The 20,082-nt window shown below is 41.4% G+C and overlaps 1 protein-coding gene across 2 annotated transcripts in view; it reads left to right on the top strand.

The window, feature by feature from the left end:
• The window catches only part of gli3 (GLI family zinc finger 3), a 114,931-nt gene that overhangs the window by 66,173 nt on the left and 28,676 nt on the right, over positions 1–20,082 (top strand). For both annotated transcript variants that reach the window (XM_061758329.1, XM_061758330.1), the window contains 2 exons: positions 16,566–16,777; positions 19,208–19,369. In XM_061758329.1, the coding sequence (XP_061614313.1) occupies positions 16,566–16,777; positions 19,208–19,369 (374 nt within the window). The remainder of the gene's footprint in view (positions 1–16,565; positions 16,778–19,207; positions 19,370–20,082) is intronic.

A 20,082-nucleotide genomic window follows, 5' to 3' on the forward strand; every position in this document is an offset into this window, starting at 1 on the left:
AGCTCATAAAATGAAATATGCTCCGTATTAGCTGTTTGACACTTAATTTGCCTTCAAATGAGGAGAGGAAATCACAAATTAACTGTCCTTTGTTTTTCAGTTCCCTCCCCAAACCCTCGTCCTTACCTTTCCTCTGCTATTAGGCAAGGGGGAGCGCAATTACAGACACAGGCTAATCGTTTACTTTATGAATTCATGAAGAGGGACGGTACCAATATGCCATTCAATATTAAAGCCTGAGGCTTGGAAAGGGTGGTGGATGGGGTTCTCGTTGAAATCCTATGAGATTGAACGTTCTAACCGAGAGTGCATTACTAGACAAGCGCTCCATTGACATTACTAAAACAAGACAAAATATCATGACTTACAAACATATCTACCATGGGTAATTTTCAAACCATTTCTTGTAGGTATTAGGTTTGAGGTTAAGCGGGATGGGTTACGGTAGCTAGGGTTAGGGTTAGAATCGTGTTGTATTCGGATTTAGGATTAGGGTTTGATTAAGGGGTTGAGGTTGGGATTTGGTTAGGGTTAGTTTAGTTTAGTTTGATACACAATTATAGTGGAACCTTGTTGTTTTTTTGTCATTAATCAGTTCTAAAAAGTCTGACTAAAACCGAATCGTATGAAAACTGAAGTAATATTTCCCATTGGAAACAACGTACATCCAATTAATCCAATGCGGTCGTGGTTACGTTTAATATTAGGCGAGGGGAACGCTACAGTTGTAAAGTCAAAGAAAAATGCTTGGTTTCCAGTGAGAAGTACAGTTTACTTCAGTTAGGTACTCACTCAGTTGTGTTTCCATAGTCAAAATAGCTGAACTGAACTGAAGCGTGTCACTTTTTGGTACTGCACTGAGGCAACAAGGGCAGACTGTACTCTGTACACGTGGAAACGTGGCGTTTGAGAGCTTACATGCGTTTTACAACAACCAGCGGCTTCCTGCTAAAATAAACACGTTAACAGCTGAAGAGCCGACCCGTCCGCGGGGGTCCCGGCGCCGCCTGCCACCACTTTTGTGCCGGGGGTGAGGGGTCCTCGAGCCCGGGGCGCTCCTTTTATCGCCCGACCACGGTAAACATGGCCAAGCTTCGGCGCTGTCACCTAGCGACCGCGCACAACAATCGCAACTATTCGCACAGAGTCAATGTTCGGCATCAGAGCTCAGTCAGTGGGGGGGGGGGGGGGGGGGGGGGGGGGACCCCGGACTCCCCACCCTTGTTGTGTAGACGGCAACAACAAAAGCTTCCTATTGACTGAGCTGCCTTTTGACCCAGTGTGGATTTAGGAGATGATTACTCCAATTGAGTCCATTAAAGTAGAGGCTCTCAAACCGGAGGTCTCTGAGCTGCAGTTCGGGGGTCCGCTAAATCATTTAAAATAAATTATTATATCATATAATTTTAAAAAGTGCATATTGGGTTCAATTTTATTCTCGTAATATTTTTTAGCAAGTACAATGGTATTTCTTTCTTGATTTGATAACATTAAGTTCCAAATTGCTTTGGCAATTATATCATTAGGCTAACAATTTGTTATCGTCGTATTACGACTTTTTTCTCAAAAATAGTTTACTTCCAAAAGTAGGGGTGCACATCATAGTTCTCTTTAATTGTCTTTGGGATTATGATGAGAAACAATTCTGCCTAGACCCCAAAAGTTTAAGCATCCCTGAATTAAAGAACTGCAAAAGCAAATGTACTGCAACGATATACGACCATATTCTTTTTTCAAAACACGGTTTGCTACTAATGCTATCCAAAGAAGGCAAAACAGAAAAGGAAGTTATTTTCTGCATGTCTGGACCATGAGGGTGTGTGCTTTTTTATTTCATTCAGGAGTGTGTGTTTGTTCAGCTGCTTGAGGGTTTCATGCACGCACAAGCACAGAGTGGCAAGGAAAGACGGGACTGACTTGAAAGCAGAGTCAGGAAAATTTGTTTTGTTTTGTTCAGAAGGGCTCCCCCTGCAGTTGTCAGATGTAACTGACTTTTTTAAATACGAACAGAGAATGATATAGTTTTCAACGCAAGAGTTGTCCTGGCTGGTCCACTAGCAGTACAGTCGGTGCTCTTGCCTTGGCAAAGACAGAGATGCAATTCTCATTTTTACCAGCCGGTCTGGTATCATATCGCTAATATAGAGCTAAGATAAGCTAAACAGTTCCATGTGTTTGTTTAAGACTGGTAAGTCAATTGTATTGTGCAATAAAAGAGGTGTCCAGGCTGGTCAGCTAGCATTGGAGAAGGTGATCTCAACTTGCCACGGCAACCACAAGGATGCTAAGGTAAAATCGATAGCTATGTAGTGTTGCTTCAAGGCTGTCTGAATGAAGCATAGTGTGGCTCATTACAGTCTACTGTAAAGCAGTAATAAGGTTTTGTTCCTTGAAGAAGCTAAAGATGAGCTACAAGGGGAATTTTGCAATGCTAATGCTAAGCGAAACTACACTTGTGTTGTTTTCATAAGCCATCGAGTCATGGATACCATTTTGAAGTTGTTATAAGTTGTGGGAGCTAAAGCTATGCTAATACAGTTACATACTATTGTTTTAAGGCTGCCTGACTGGCACTGTTGTCAGCAACCAGTAAATTAGCATCAAATCTACATTCCAGTGCAACGCATATTCCCGGCAAGTTTTATTCTTAACTTTCACACACTATGTCCTCTATTGTGTGTGCGTAAATGCGTGCGTGCGTGCATGTGTGTGCGTGTGTGTTATGTTTTTCAAGGATGTGCGCCTTGTTTTGTTATTTACATAAACTGTTGTCAGAGCGCCCAATCTGCGCATGGAGGAGCGGCGCAGCGCTTAGCATAAAGAGCGCAGTCTTATCTCAACTCCCCCCCCCCCCCCCCCCCCCCCATCCAGATGGGACGAGCCAGAACGCACACTAACACACACACATATGCATGCTTGGTGGAAAACAATAGAAAGACAAAAGACACTTGGGTAGTTTTTGTTCAAGAAAGAAACTGTGTGTTTTTTTTTTTTTTTAAACGAATTTGCCTACATTTGTTTGTTTGGGTTATATTTAATGTGGTGCAGTATTGTGTGCATTTCTTTCACGAACTTGCATGGATCGTTTGTGTCACCAGAAACTACCAAGAAGTATCAGGGCAACACTGAAAAGGGATAAAAAATGTAGAAAAAGTCATAAAGTTATAAGGAAAAAAAGTTATGTTTGTACTGTATGCTATACTTATATAGGTAATATTGCTAAGCTAATATTATCTCAAATTTACAATTCTACAATTCTTATTTCTTGCAAATTGGTATTGATTTCTTTATAATCTGACATTATTCAATTATGCCTTTATTTACAAAAAATTCCAACTTTGTTCTCCATGAAATTCCAATGTTTTTCCCTTGTAATATTGATTTAGATTTTTTTTTTAGTAAATTCTGGTTTTTTTTCTCTTAAAATTAAAACAATCTCTCAATATTAATGCTTTTTTCCCCTCTTAAGATTTTTTTTCTTGTAATATCCTGACTTCATTCTTGAAAACATTAAGCTTTAGTACTGTAATATTACAATGTATGTCCTGATTATTATGACTTTATTGCAACTTTATTATTCAAATTTTTTTCTTGCAAAATTTCAACATAGGTTTCATCGTTTCATGTGAAATTTATTCTCATAATGTTGTGACTTGATTCTCGTAATATAATAATCCTTTCTCTCAAAATTACAACTTTGTTCTCATTATATTTAGACTTATCGCTATATTGCAACATTATTGTCGTACTAGAAGAAGATGACAACTTTAGTCCCACAAAATAACAAAAATTAGAGTAGGATGATTTTATTCCGATAACATAAATTGACTGTCACCAATTTTTTTCTCTCTCTTAACACACTGCTACCTTGACTTACAAGTGACCCAATTTATGAGATTTTGGATTTACGCGTCTTCGGTTGGCGGATTTCTTTTTTTTGTGTGTCTTGACTTACTGTAAAACTAAACATGAAACGAAAAGAATTACACAATGTGTATTTAACCACATTAACGTTGCCTTACAAAAGTCTGCTAGCTAAATGTTAACACACAATGCAAAAAGCCATAAACCAGCTAACTAAACTAGCATCGATGTCACGGTAATTCTAAACAGGTGTTTCGTCATCAAATCTATGTGTAGTGTGTCTGTGTATTATACTGCCCCCTGGTTGCCAAGGCATGCACACCAGACACACAATGCCCATTGAACTAATGTAAGAAATCATGATCCACAAGCGGTTTATTTCTCCACATCCTATTTTATTATGGTAGTATTATATATTGTCAGTGGTATTTTTCTGGATCAGATTAATGGCATTTTTATTTATTTCAATGGGAAAAAAGATTTGAGTGTTCTGAGTTACGACCGTGATCATGGAACAAATTAAGTAAATCAAGGCACAGCTCTATTCTGACTTTATTCTCATAAGTTGTATTCTCTTGCAAATAGAAATGAATATTGCCACTTTATTACTCTAAAATAAAATAAAAGTTTTCATAAATTTTGGATTTGACATTTTTTTTCTCATAGTATTACGAATTTTACATGGCCCTATTAATCCTCGGTAGCCTCTTTTGACCGAAGCCAAACAGATTTAAAAAAAAAAAGAAAAATCACCAAGCGGGGACAAGGGTCTCTTCATAATATTCCGATTACCCATTTGAATACGGTCTAGACTGAGACAGATTGCGGCCAAGGCGTCATAAATTATCAACCAGCGTTCCTCAATCGCGTGCGATCATCTCTGTCCAGATAGGGGGTGCTGTCACCGAAACGCCGTCCACTTCTTCATCTTCTTCTGCGACTGTCCCGGGTCACCTCTCGTCTGCGTGCCCCTCCATTGGTAGTTTTTACACTTCCAACGGAGTGGGGGTGCGTTGAGGGGTTTGGGTGGGGCGACAGGCGGTCACGCAGTGGCTCTCTTCATGATTAATGGTGTTTATTCTTGACAGAAGCTTCCCTTTATTTATCTGCATTGCAGCCGGGCTGATACTATCAGTCACCTGAATGAAAAATATTCAGTCATACCAATTTTGCAGTATAATTGAGTAGAGTCACTTCCTTTCACTTTCCTCCTCCTCCTCCTCTTCGTCCTCCCCGGCTCTCCGAGCTCTATCTGGCAGCCTTATCGTCGCCGCGGTAATTTTTCGCGCCGCGTTTGTTTGATATGGAGCGGCTGGCTTGAGCCGCATTTGACATAAAGCCTCTTCAATTTTCACCGGGAGGAAGGGCGAGGAGAAAAAGAAAATACAGAAAGTTATGCAGTGCTCTGTGAAAATGCAGGATTTAGAGAGAAAGGAGATAAATATATGGGGCAGATTGAAGCTACTATATCTAGTAGTTATTTTTAAAACAGACATTTCAGGACCCTAAATGGGCTGGTGGGTGCACTTACGCTTGATGTTTTTGTTGGCTTTTCAGATGGGAGTGGAGTGGGAAAAGAGCAGCACGGTACGAAAGTGGTTAGCACACAGGTCTGAGGTTCTGGGTTTGAGTCTAGGCTCAGGCCTTCCTGTGTGGAGTTTGCATGTTCTGTAGGTTTTCTCTGGAAATTCCAACTTGCAAGCCTGACAAGCACTATAGAAAACAGAGGTTTGATGGATGGACGAGTGGTTTGGATAGATGGATGGATGGTTGTCTTGTGGATCGACTGGAGACCAGTCCAGGGTGCACGTCATCGCCAAAAGTCAGCAGCGATAGACACCAGCTCACTGTAATAAGGAAAGGCGCTTTTTTGGGTGTAGAATGCTCAGTCATCGGCATGGTGGCCCGACTGGTTAGAGCGTCTGCCTCACAGTTCTGAGGACCGGGGTTTAATCGCCGGCCCCACCCGTGTTGAGTTTGCATGTTCTCCCCGTGCCTGTGTGGGTTTTCTCCGGGGACTCTGGTTTCCTCCCACATCCCAAAAACATGCTAGGTTAATTGACAACTCTAAATTTCCCATAGGTGTGAATGTGAGTGCGAATGGTTGTTTGTTTGTGTGTGCCCTGCGATTGGCTGGCAACCAGTTCAGGGTGTACCCCGCCTCCTGCCCGATGACAGCTGGCATAGGCTCCAGCACGCCCGCGACCCTCGTGAGGAGAAGGGGCTCAGAAAATGGATGGATGGATGGATGCTCAGTCATTACATGCTGCCCCTGCTCGAAACTAATTTAAAAATATTTTTTCTCTTGTAATTTTACGATTATACCCCTATAAAATGACACACTTTTCTCACAAGATTTCACTTTTATTCTTGTAATTTAGCGATTTTATTCTCAGAAAATTATATAACTATTAAAGCGCCATCACCAGCAGCAACACCTGCTAACTGCGTAAATGACTTACTTGTTATTTATTGTGTTCCTCATCTGTAAACGCTGGCTGACATAAAGTGTCATTTAGCTATATTAATAACTTCAATAACAATAACATTAATAACATTCGTCTCTTGTTTGTAGCGCATTAGCGGATTAGCATTTCTTTACACCAGTCATTTGTTCCCCAGCAATTCATGTTTGAGGTCTCCATTTACAGCTCTCCCATGGAGCACAATGGAGGTGCGCGTCTGAGGGGACGAGATAACAGGCAGGTGTGTGTGCGTGTGTGTGTGCGTGTGTGACTTACACTGCCTTTTTATTACCTTTTACTTGCAACATGGGTCTTTTATCCAATGAACAATATGCACATGAACCCTTGACAACAGGCACAATCCTTACAATTACAATACATATACTCACAATAACAATGCTAATTGAACTAGCGGTTGACAATAGCAAAAAAAAAAAAAAACCTCAATGAAAGAGCAAAATGTGAACTGCTAGGCTTTTATTTTCACAAAAGATGGCTTGAAAGGAAGAGCCAAACATGCAGAAATTATGTCCTGGAACTTACTAGGGTTCCATGTTTGCTTGTGTGGGTGGATCGCTTTGCTTTTCGGTGATGTAGAAACCAGTGCGATGCCTGATGTTTTTGTGCTCGGGCCAAAGCCATGTCTAACATGACTATATTGCTTTGGCGCCATCTTGTGGCATCTCAGTGCCAACGAACTATGTTGAAGTAAGGGTGGAGCTTCATCTAGTAAGCCCGTAGCCTCGTATAATAGAAAAGAGTGCTTTGTGACAATCTAGTGGCATCTATAGGCAATTACAAACTTTATTGGGTGGCTGTCAATAACGTGCAGATTTTCGCTATTTGTGGCAGGACAGTAAAAATTTTAAAAGTTAACACAAAATGTTGAAAGTAAAAATCTTCAACCAAACAATTTATTTCTATCTTTCGAAAGTCTGACAGCTTAACGCTAACATATAATGTCAAACACCAAAGACGAGCTAACGGAAAGTAGCAACAATGACTATTAATGGAATTTAGTTGGGGACCATCTCTGCTTCTTCTTCTCGCTTCTTAATTACGACACGTCTTCCAGCAGAGCTCAGTGCTGCCCAAAATGTTGTGGCACAACATTGGCTCCACTGAAGGCGCGCAACTCAAAATTCAAACTTGCCTGTACAGTGTAAAAACCCATTTAAAGAATGATCAGCCGATGTTCTTCTTGCCTACGTGTGCCGCGGTGAGAGCTCGCACAAATGTGGACTTTGCATTAGCCTCATCTGAGGCCTCCAGACCCGACGGGCCCACTCTGGGGGCCACTTACTGCCAGCGAGGAAGGCCGCCATAAATCCACTCTCTTTTTCCATCCTCTCACTAATGCGCACTGGTTTGACGCAATGTCTCGATTCTTCATCTCCTCAAAATTTCACTCCTTTTACACCAGCGAAAATGAATTCACAATGCATAAAGCCATCCGTGTTATCAGATGGGACGTCTATTACTCCTGATAGCTGTATCTGTTCATGGCAAAAAGAAGACCTTTCCACTCATTTTTTGGGGGATACAAATTATAAAAAATAATAACAATTTAAAAAAGTATTACACCTCGCAACACTTTCTTTGACTTGTATAATGTTTTCAATATTTAGTTAATTCTCTTTAAATATTATTTTATATATTGCTATCTTTATGCATAATGTTTTTATTCTAATTGTTTTGATTTTCTCATCATTACTTATACCGTATTTTCACGACCATAGGGCGCACCGTATTAACAGGCGCAGTCTCAGTTACGGGGTCTATTTCTGTATTTAACACATACCTAAGGCGCACCGTATTATTAGGCACAGGCATGGTAAAACATACGCTAGCTTAAAACATATGGTAGCATGCATGCGCGCTAAAACAATGTTTTTAAAAAGGCAGCGGGAGCAAAACTGAGTTCAGTTGTACTTTATTGAAGTATTTAACAATGTACTCACATTATTTTTTGATCAATCCTCATCCACAAATCCATCAAAGTCCTCATCTTCTGTATCCGAAATGAACAGCTGGGCAAGTTCTCAATCAAACACGCCAGGTTCGAGACAGTCTCGTTGCCGTGCGAAAGCTCCAACAACAGTGCAACCAGACACGTTGCCTCCTAGTCTTAGTAAAACTGTGTTCGCCATCTGTCATCCATGGCTCCCACGCCGCTCACTTCACTTTAAATGCCGTGTTTACACGGATGTCCAGTGGTTCGTCAATCCTCCCAGAATGATGGTAAACTCAGAGTTATTGCACTCAGTCAAATTGTGACTGTAGAGGCGCTTCTCCCGGCTGTTCTATGCTCATTAATCCATTGCTCAAGTTGGTCTTCCAACTCTGGCCACCTCGCCTTGTTTCCGTGTTTTGTTTTTCATTTTTTTCCGCGGAAACTCAACTTCGTCTTCTTGACTTGGCGAAGCTCATTTTCCTGCTTCCTCCACTTGCGAACCATGGATTCGTTGATCTTGAATTCTCTCACGGCTGCTCGCGTAAGCATGTCTCTTCGTAGGTGACATTTTCGGGTTTCCTTAGCCAAATCAATTTTGTTTTGCACAATGCACACCCCGGAAATGCTCCCAGTCAGTCAAGCGGTAAAAAAAATAAAAAATACAATTAAAAAGAAATTTTTAAAATAAATAAATAAATTAAGGAAAAAAACACCCCGGCGCTATATACCTACAGGGGGCGTGGCTTTAGCGTCCTACTTCACGCACCCTTCCCCAGTCCCCAGCCACGTCTGTTTTTCCTCTGTGTAAGTAGCGTGTCTGCAGGAAATGCTAAAAAAAAAAAATATATTTAAAAAAAACAAACAAAAGTCAAGCGGAGCGCTCATCACACAACAAGATTTATAGATGTTGGAACTCGGTGCACACATAAGGCGCGCCATATTATAAGGCGCCCCGTCCATTTTGGAGAAAATTTAAGACTTTTAAGTGCGCCTTATGGTCGTGAAAATACGGTAGCTATTTTTATATAACAACAATGTAAAAATGCAATTTTACTAATACTACCACTAATAAACATATTCTGTATAAATATATGTATATGTATGTAAATTTATGTTAAAAATAAGTTTAAACAGGTTAGAATTGCTGTGTAAACATTTTTTTATTTTGTAATATTTACAGGTATTAGTTAACATAAAGTAAAACTATTTAAAAGTACTATTAAATCTAAATAAAATAAATATAATATCCAAATATATAATAAATACTAATACAAAATAATAGTTACATAAACTTTATGTTTCTATTAGTATAAAATTAATACAATTAATAAAAATAATAAAATAACTTCGCTACTTTTATATACATAAAATTCAGATAAATAATTTATAAATGATATAAAAATAATATGTAGTAATAATTATTAATTATAATAATTTTAGAATTTTGCAATACAAAAAAATGCCCAGAGCCGCATCTTTTTCCATGTTTGCGCAAAAAACACTTTTTCTCACATCCGTTTAGCAGTTTTATGCGTAATCCCGCCCCCTTCGTGTTGGCCTCAGCGCCCGAGCATGATGATGAAATATCAAGGAGAGCCACTTGACGTTTTATTAGTCCAACAAGATGAATGAAATGGCCGTCGCAAAGTAGGCCGGCCACTCACTTCTCCTTCCTTCGCTTGTCCGGCTTCTCCATCCTTCCCCACTAACGCGAGGAAGTGTGTATTAAGAGTCAGTGATGGATTTCACGGAGGAAAAGGCAACATTCTGTATTACTCCCGTCTTGTACCTGATGCTTCCCCCTTTGTTCCCTTTCTCCCTCGCTGCTCCCCCCCCCGCTCCTATTCCACCAGCTCGGATCAATCTGAAGGATTACGCGTCTCCGGCGGCGTGTTTGCGCTGTCTTGCGGCGCGCACTATTGTTTGTGATGAGTTCAGGCCCGACTGCACGGCTGCTCATTACACCCGCCCGGTGTGATGCAGCGGATTGAGAGGAAGGGAGGGGCGGTTTCGTGTGGGGTTGAGTCCCAGATCCATGCCGTTTTCCCTCACCTGACACACTTGTGTGTGGGGGTCAGGGGTTGGAGTTTGAGAGGGGGTGGTTGTCTTTAGCTGCAGGCGCCAGGCGGGCCCCCGCATGGAAGGATCAGACAGCGCTCACTTGGGCGCAAAAAGAAAGATGGATGCGCTTCCTTCCTGTTTTTGTTGTCCAGTGGCCTGCTAGCCCAGGGCGAGCCGCAGGAAGTCAAAACACTGACAGCTAATTCCACCGCCGCTTACACTCTCACCTTCCCATCACCTGTAAATACAACAACAACAATGGTACATGCTAGACTTGAGCCAAAAAGTCAAGATATATATTGAACACCAGGGGGGATGCGTTCCAGACCTACCCGTAATATAGAGAAATCATATTAAAAAAAAACACTTTTTTAATAGTTGCATGGCTCCCACACTTTAAACGTATTAAAACACTTTTTTTAAGTATTCCTGAGTGCCTGATCTCACTCTCTCGCTCAAACAGTTCTCCACTTAACAAGCAAAGCGTTTGTCACTCCCAGTAGTAGTTTACTATAAAACGGACACAACAAACAAAGGACAATTAAACATTCTATATTTAAACACCAAAATGTTCACCCAAACCATATAACTTGTCTAACGAACATTTGTTAGCTCATTGCTAATATAAAATTGGAAATGCCACAGCGCGACCCTCGTGCGGATAATCGGAACGGAAGATGAATGAATGAATACATGAATAGCCGGGATAACAGAAATTAGCACAGATGTTTGGTAATTATAAAACTTCAAACAACTGCTACTTTCATATTAGGTGAAAAACCGCGATATAGAGAGACCATATAAGAAATATTTTTAACGTATTTTTTCCAGTCCCACATGCTTTAAACACATTTAAACTTATTAAAACACCTCAAATTAATAAAACACATGTTTTAAAGTATTTCTTAGTGGCTTTTCTAACTCTTTCAACTCTCAAACAATTGGAGACTATCATACAAAGTACAGCATCACTTTGAGGCAATATTAAGACTTACTCACGCTGTTCTCCCAATTAGATGTAAAGTGTGCTTGCTTCAAGTTGTTAATTTGCTACTCCTTGTTGAAGTTTACTCTAAAACTGAGAAGCAAAACAAAAGAGCGAAACACTGTATATTTAACCACCAAAATGTCCAGTAAAACTATATAATTTTATCAATCAAAAGTCCGCTAGCTTAATGGTAATATATAATGCTAACAACTGCTACTTTAACACAAAGAGAGCAGCAACAAATATAACAATACTCAGGGGCATATATTAGCTCTGCTCTGTGGAAACAAAGACAATTATTGCATGATGAACGTAAAATCTGCGCCAAATAAATCATGTGAGTGACTCGCTATGACGCCCCCTGATGGTACAAGCTTAGAATTGCAACACTGTAAACTCTTCAAAGTGGAACCTTCCATGCGCTGCTTGTAAAAGGGGGTGGAAAAAATGTGGTTTGTTCCCTGATTCTTTTGATAGTACTGGAGGGGGGGAGCAGGCATTTTGTGTAATTTCTCTTTCATGTTTCCTCAGTAGATTTGTTTTGTTCTTATCTCGCTGGCAGGAATGAGCTTTGATTGCAGCATGGAAAAACAGCTCAGCAATGTGAACTCAAAACTAGAATGGAACTCCGTAGAGTGCAGACCTCCACCAAGGCTTGACAATCCCTTATTTCGATGATAGATAAACACTATCTCAATATATCGGCATTTTGTCATAAAATTCATGCATTATTCACTGCAACGTTAATGAGCATGTTAAAAAAAAAAGCTGTAGCATCATCCCAAATTGTACTGAAATCCAATGAGTTTGTAAAAATAATAAGAATAAAATAAAATCATTGTTAAAGAAATTATGTCAGATCTCATCAACAATAGCAATAACGTGGAAATGACGTGATGGCATAGCCTGGAAGATAGTGTAAAAAAAAACAATAACATGGCGCAGATGTCATGCGTGGCCTGGAACATCATTGAAAGATTGCCCGAGGAAAAGGAGTGACACAAAAATGATGCATTACCATGGCCTGGGAGGATTATTGAAAGAATGCGTAAACAAAAGCAACAATGTGGCACGGCTTGGAAGAAAGGCCAAAAGGTTGCTTGGTTTAGGAGCTATCTCCTAGGTTGCATACGGACCTTTAAGGTTGCCGATGTCTCCGATCTAATCACCTTAGAAAAGGGGGTTCCACAGGGTTCAATTGTAGGACCACTTTCTTTTATGTTATATGTATGTATTATATGAAGAGGTAATGTCACGACATAGCCCAGAAGTTTATAGAAAGATCATGTGAAAATAACTAATAACATGGAAATGATGTTGCGGGATGGCCAGAAGAATGTAAAAAGATCACATAAACAAAGACAGTAATGTGGAAATGATGTCCTAGCATGGCTTGGAACATCATCCAAAATTTGCGAAAAGAGAATCGATATTGCAGAAACGATATCATGACATGACATCCCAAAAGAACATAGCACGTAATAATAAGCATCCAATCAGATGGTCGTTCCAGTGGCCACTTGTTGTTTGTGATCTGACGGTGCAGTTTATGGGAATGTCTGGCACTCCTCCAAAAGAGTCCCGCCAATAGGAAATACCGCTTGATGGGACGCTGAATAGAAAACCTGACCCCAACCCCAACCACCCGAAGCCTTTGATGTTAGGTGGTGTGTGTCTCAAGCCATTGTGGGGCACATATTTACCCTGGGTGCCTGGCAACTCCCTTGTGACCCTGCCAGGACCTCGGCCAGTTCGGAGACAAATGAAGAAGCTCAGTTTACAGTTTAGCTTCAGATAGGCCGCAGCTTGAGACAGTCAAACACACAGCGACAAAATGAAAACACTTGCAAGGAGCATGAAGGAGATTCTAGCACTGAACGAACCGTGATGTATCTGATTCCAGGATCCTGACTTCATTCACTCGGCCACGCCCCAAAACACATTGCCTGTTCCAACCCCCCAAAAAGCACCACAACTTTAATTTGGTACGTTTTTAATAAATAAAATAATACTGTATTGTAAAATATTTAGCATGTGGTTCGTTCAGTGTTAGTGTCACCTCAATGCTCCTTGTGAGTGCTTTCATTTTGTGTATGTGCCTTTGAAGGTTTGACCACTTCTAAAAATGAATCGCAGACTGTGGCTCTACTTGCCCACATTGCAGTGCTTCATAGTACCTTAAATGCTACCTCAAATTTTAGCTCTCAATACTATCCATCCATCCTTCCATTTTCTACCGCGTATCCGAGGTCGGGTCGCAGGGGCAGTAGCTTTAGCAGGGACGCCCAGACTTCCCTCTCCCCAGCCACTTCATCCAGGTCGAGGGGGGTTGGACTCTCAATACTAAGCAAAACATTTTTTTTTAAATGAACCAAACAACGGTTTGTATTACAAAAAGCCCGAAAGTTGGGGCACTTCAAATCAAGGTACAACTGTATTTCTTTCTGGTGTAGCCATTCCACGCAGAGGTATTCTGGCTCACTTCCTGTTGTTGCAGACCGCTGTGTCAACACCGGACCAGCCTGGTCCAGCCGCCGCCGCCGCTGCCACAATGATACCTTCAGTGCCCAAATGAAGCCGTCAAGCGAATGCCACTCTCCGCGCCCAACAAAAACCGTCAAGTGTTGACGTGACCTCGCTCCCCAAACAAAAGCAGAGTCTAGCTCGGACGGTGTAAAAAAAAAACAAAAAAACTCTCAAACATCTCCCGGTGGCATATTTATACGCTGGCACATGCACAGTCGTGCAGGAGTGGGAATAAAACAACATCCTGTGGCCGCCCCGCGTGTTAACATGCCATGTCGTAAAAGACGCCGCTTTGAGCCGCGGGGAAGGAAATGGATTCCACATGTGCGTTACTAACTCTTTCCTTGCACGCCGTCGGCTAGACATCATCGAGGGGCTTCAGGCGGTGTATAAATCCTTATGAAGGTGTGGGAAAACTGACACACATTCCTAGTGTCAGAACGGCCTAATACACACAACCGGAAAAATTATTAGGGACACCATGTCTTTCGTGGTTACATGAAACGGGCAAAACTGAGTAACTCATGTCTCTTTTAATGGTGAAATTGCTATTTGTTTGTTCGTTTGTTAGCAGCATTACGCAAAAGGTACCACAGGATTTGGGCCCTAACTCCGACAAAAAGTTCAAATACATTGCTGAACCTTTATTCAGATCTTGACCATAATTTAAGAAAACCAAACGAAAAGTAAAAGTTTGCTAGCCTAATGGTAACACACAATGTTAAACACCACAGAGGGGCTAATGAAACTAGCATCGATGTCATGGTAACCCTTTTAACCCTTTAACCAACGGCTATTGGAACACAAACGGTGCAGCAACATATACATACAGAGCTTACAAAAATACTCAGGCTTATATTCTTTATCCTCTGCGGAAAACTGCCAATATTACCGCATCTTACTGAGTTTAGAAGAGAGTGTCTTTTTTGTTTTATTTAATATATAATTATTATACTGCCCCTGGAGGCCAAGGCGTGTACACCAGAAGGAGCAGCACAATGTCAATGGGCGTCGGAGCATGAACTTTTTAAATTATGTTATTACTGTATGTTTTAGAAAGCGCAATACAGTAAAGTGCTATTTTTCTTTGTAGAAATCACATTACAACCATTTCTGTCTGTTTATTTTTATTTTTTTTGGAGGGCTAAAACGGATTAATGATTACATTTCTATTCATTTTAATAGGGAAAGATGATTTCAGATAAGGCACCACTGCAATTGTTTTAAGACAAACGCACAAAACCAAAAACGTAGCATCTTACCTTGCGTATTATGCTTGGCTGAGGTAATAATAAGCTTTATAGCACGTATAAAAGCACAACGTTGTATCAAAGTACAACTGCAGCCTTTTTTTTTGCAGTTCATGTTCAAAAGTGTGGATGTGTGTGTGAGACGTGTCATCACACAAACACCCCAGCAGACCCTTTGGGCTAATTAAAGAAAGGCGCCGTTAGCGGTGTGTGTACAAGTATGTGTGAGTGGACAAATGCGTGTGTGTGTGTGAGCTTTAATAATGTGCACAGGACTCATTATTGGCCCCCGGTCTGAGCTCTTTCATTAGCTGCGGAGCGGACGGCCGGCGGGGGGAGATTGGGGGACGGGGCGGAGGTCGTAATTGGACTGTTCCGCTCGCCCCCTCCGAGGCTCAAGGTCACGGCGAGAGAAACTCTTCGGCCGGGTCTCGCAAGTCACTTTCCATCCTCATCCTCGGTTCCTCACGGGGTCGTTTGGCGCAGTGCGCGGGGTCCACTGGGAGGAGGAAGAAGAAGATGCGGAGGGGCTAATTCGGTCTAATCTCTCGGCCGGTTAATGTGCGCCTGATATGAGGATTTCTTCTCAACCTCGGGGGGAAGGCCTTTATGATGAAGGCCGTCATTATGAAGTTTCCTACCCCTCCTAGCCAATTACAAGAATGGAGACGGGGGGGAAAACTTTTTGTCTACTTCCACGCATGAAAAAGATGAAGGAAATCAGTTCGCACGTTCTATTTGAAGACGTGCGACGGTGGTCAACAGTGGCGAGCGGGTCGATGACGGCGGCGTCGTTAAAGCTCGCTTTGATCCCAGGAAGCCGGCGGAACGTCAAGGGAGTGCCTAAACTTCTGCGCGATCCGTTTTGAACGACACGCAAGGGGCATGAATTTGTCAGAATGGTCCATTTTCAAGTTCTGTTCAAACATCTGTGGATCATTATTCTATATACAAGCAAAATACCTATTGATTTGAACATCAATATTTGTTCCTGCAGAGTACACACAAATTTCATTTTTCAGTGACTTTTGTTTCAGGATCAACCGATTATATCGGCCAGGCTGATTATATCGCCCAGGCTGATTATCGGTGCCGATATTCGAAAAAAAATCTGAAATCTGCATTACAGTTATATTGAAATTTTGGAAAACTTTATTTACTGAGGAAAATGTATTCATACAAGTTTATATATTGAAATTGTCTTTGAACTTTATAAGCTCGAGAGCTCTCTTTTTGCACTTTTTGCTAAAATTTTAAAAGAAAAAGATGGCCATTCCCTTGACTACTAATATTCAGTATCGGTATCGGCCCTGAAAAAAAACCATATCGGTCTATTGCTACTTTTGTTACTGCTCTGCCAGGCCAGTGTTCAATATTAAAATTATATTTTAAGGCAAGAACTCTGTTCTTTTTGAACGATGAAAAGAACTAATCCACTTGTGTTGTCTTTCTCGCAGGCCTCCGGCACTGGCAGGCAGCCCGGCCTTCTCGGACATCTCCCTCATCCGCATCTCGCCGCAGCGGAACCCCTCGGTGGGGGCCGAGTCTCCCTTCCACCCCTCGCACCCGTACATCAACCCCTACGTGGACTACCTCCGCTCCCTGCAGCCCCTCGCCAGCCCCTCCATCGCCGTGCTGTCGGCCACCAGAGGCCTCAGCCCGGCCGACGGTGAGCGCAAACCACCCTCGGGCCTTGGTTTATTAATTTTACTAAAAAAAATAAATAAATAAATAAAATAAAATAAAATAAGTAATTGCTCCGATTGATTAGTGAGGTTTGATCGTGACCTTCCTGATTGCTGAGATCAGGCTAGTTCCTGGAAAGTCAAAGGCAAGCAGATCCATCTCTATTAGGACCCAGGGGCTCGCTCAGATGCTATCCGGCTCATGAGGGTCATGTGACACGTGCAGGTGCGGGGGAAAGGGGCGCAGGAGGCTAATGCTTTTGATTTGTGAGTTGTGTCCAAGACCGCCAGGGTCACTTACTGTTACACCCTAGCGGGGGAGTGGGGGTGGGGGGTCAAGTTCACAGTAGGGGGTGGGTGGAAATCTATAATTGTCTCCACCTCTATTTTCACTTCTTTATGATTATTACTTTATTACTTATCCCTCTTTGCACATGATCTCCCGCTAATTAGGTCTTTAATTGACACTCGGGTTAATTAACCCATCAGTGGCGTTGGTGTTGTTAGAATAACAGCAAGTTGCCTGCTTATTGGACGCTAAAAATTAGCATTTGAGTGGTGATGAATGAATTAACGGCATCTAATGGAGGTTTAAAAGTGGGTGGGATCCTCCGCTTCCTCAATGTGTTTTCCGATTAAAAAGTGCAGAAGAACGTCGGGTGCCACGTTAACACACACGCGCACACACACACACGATGCCCTCAGGATCGCACTGCCATGCCAGCGTTTCTGATTTAGAAACCCAAGCAAAACTCTTCTTCTTTTTCCTTCTCTTCTGTGTATGAATGGGCCACATTACGGCTCAATGCAAATGCAAAGCTCGGGCGGAACGGCGCAGACAATCGACAAACTACCCACTTCCACCAGGGATATAATACCCAGATCAAATTAATTTGGCATCTTTTTGTTTTTTTCATCTTATACCATCATTCAGCCAATCGCATGTAGGAAATCTCCTCATACAGTCTTTTCTGGAGAGAGAGTGTGTGTGTGTGTGTGTGTGTGGGGGGGGGGGGGGGGGGGGGGGGGCGTGGTTGTTGAACGCTGTGGTTCTGAACACATTCCATATTTCCATCCAAAACCCGGCATCTTTTGCCTGTCCTCTTTCACGCAATATTTGCATAAGGAAAACTCACCAGCGCCAGATGTTTATTTTTAGGCGACGGTTCAAGGACTCCGCTGTAACGAGGGGGAATGACTCGGAAAATGAATGGGAAGGCGGCGGTGGGGGTGCGCAAAGAAGGCGGGATATCCACAATTGGTGCTTGCGACAGATCTAGTCGGGAAGATTTAGGCCTTTTGTTTTCCTCTGCACCGAGCGTTTAAGGAAGCAGGTCGCCTATCTGTGCACGGCAGATACAAGACGCCAGCTAAACATGTTGCCAACATGCACATACACGCGCTATAAAAAGTTGTTTTGAACACTCCTGTTATCTTTGTTGGGCACGAATAGCAATAATGTCTATGGGTCAATTTGACCCAGGGATGTGTTTAAGGATCCAAAAGTGTCACAAATGGGAAATAAATCCCACCTAAACATTGTTTATATCTCATTATTAACTCAATTTCAATCACTATTTCGTGTATTACCTCTCACAAATGATGCTTCAATGAGCATAATTCACTTTCGTTTTCGTTTTGTAAAAGTGAATGTTTTTTTTCTCAAAAATACATTTTAATACCCAAAAACATTTTTTTTATTGTTTTAACCTTGATCCTTGTGTTAAACTGGAGACACAGTTAATGTGTCATCAACATATAAAATGGAAATTGTTATTGATGTCATTATCATATTGATTTGTATATAAATGTCATATTTGCAATTAAATGGTCAGTAGCAGAATTAAAAATGAGATAAACAATGTTAATTGTTTGTTGTTTTTCTGAAGAATAGTTTAACAAGGCCATGGCTGTTGCTGACAAACAAACGTAATAGGGTTCAAATGCGACACCCATGAAATGAAATCAAATCATCATGAAATCAACAAAAATGTATGTGCTGATAAGTTTTGTAACCAAAAACTACTTTTCACAAAACATTTTTTACATTTATTTGTCTCTTGTTATGTTGTGGGTCAAACATTTAAAATTTAAAGAAATACAATCAATGTGCCATCCACATATAAAATGAAAAGGGTTTATGTCACACATTGGCAATTAAATGGTTGATAATTGCGGTAATACCAACAATTTGACCCAGGAACATTATTGCTGTTCCTGAAAAATTAGCATAACAGGAGTGTTAAACTGGCTCCATTTGACCCACAGCATAACAGGATGGCTCACAAATGTATCAGATCATGTGTCATATATATATCTTTTAAGTGCTTTAATGCAGATGCTTTCAATTTCAGTGAGACGTGGATGTTTAGGAACGAGCGATTTCAAGTTCTTGTGTCTCTGCCGTTGCGCAGCCCCCCACGCAGGCCTGACGCCCTCTGAGTACTACCACCAGATGGCCCTCCTGGCGGGCCACCGCAGCCCCTACTCGGCCGACCTGCTGCCGTCCGTGGCCGCCTCGGCCGGTTCGGGTGCCGCCGGCGCCCTGCACATGGAGTACCTGCAGGCCATGGACAGTAAGTGACAAATACATACTGTCCCATTTGATTTTGTACTTGCTTGGATTTGCACTCAAATGTTACAGTTACTGTAAAACTCATCAGTATCAGGTGTCTGCAGAACCTTCAAATGTCTAAAATTTGATTATCCAAAATGAAGGCCTTAAATATACTCTCCTAGTGGTCATATCTAGTGAATGAGAGGACTTAGATTTTATTGACGTGGCCTTAAAAAGTCTTTAAAATCCTTAAATTTGACTTCCATAAACAGATTCCCCGATTATAGGGTGATCATATAATATGAATCAATATTAAACACATGGGTCAGGCAAAGTAGATACTTTATTGATTCTGATTCTGTTAATAAAATGACATGACGGAAAATATATCAAAACGTTTAACCCTTGTAAATTATTGGAGTTTGAGGTGGTTGTATTTTTTCACAAAAATTCACAACAAAACTAATAGAATTCACTAAATGTTTCCTTTTTTATTTATTTTTTTAAGCCAAAAGGTACTATAAATGGTTGCTTACGTGCTATAGGGCAATGGATCAAATGGGTCACCTGTGTAAGGTGTTTTTGGGTGGCAGTAGAACCAAGTGTACCTGCCACTGTACACGTACCCAGCAGCTCCACTTCTAGTCACATGATTTAAATGAGCCATTATCTTTGGGGATTTATGCTAATGAGGTATTTTAATGTGTAAATAGGAAACGGGGCGAGGTCAAA

The sequence above is a fragment of the Phyllopteryx taeniolatus genome, chromosome 20, assembly GCF_024500385.1.
Source record: "Phyllopteryx taeniolatus isolate TA_2022b chromosome 20, UOR_Ptae_1.2, whole genome shotgun sequence".
Lineage (NCBI taxonomy): Eukaryota > Metazoa > Chordata > Actinopteri > Syngnathiformes > Syngnathidae > Phyllopteryx > Phyllopteryx taeniolatus.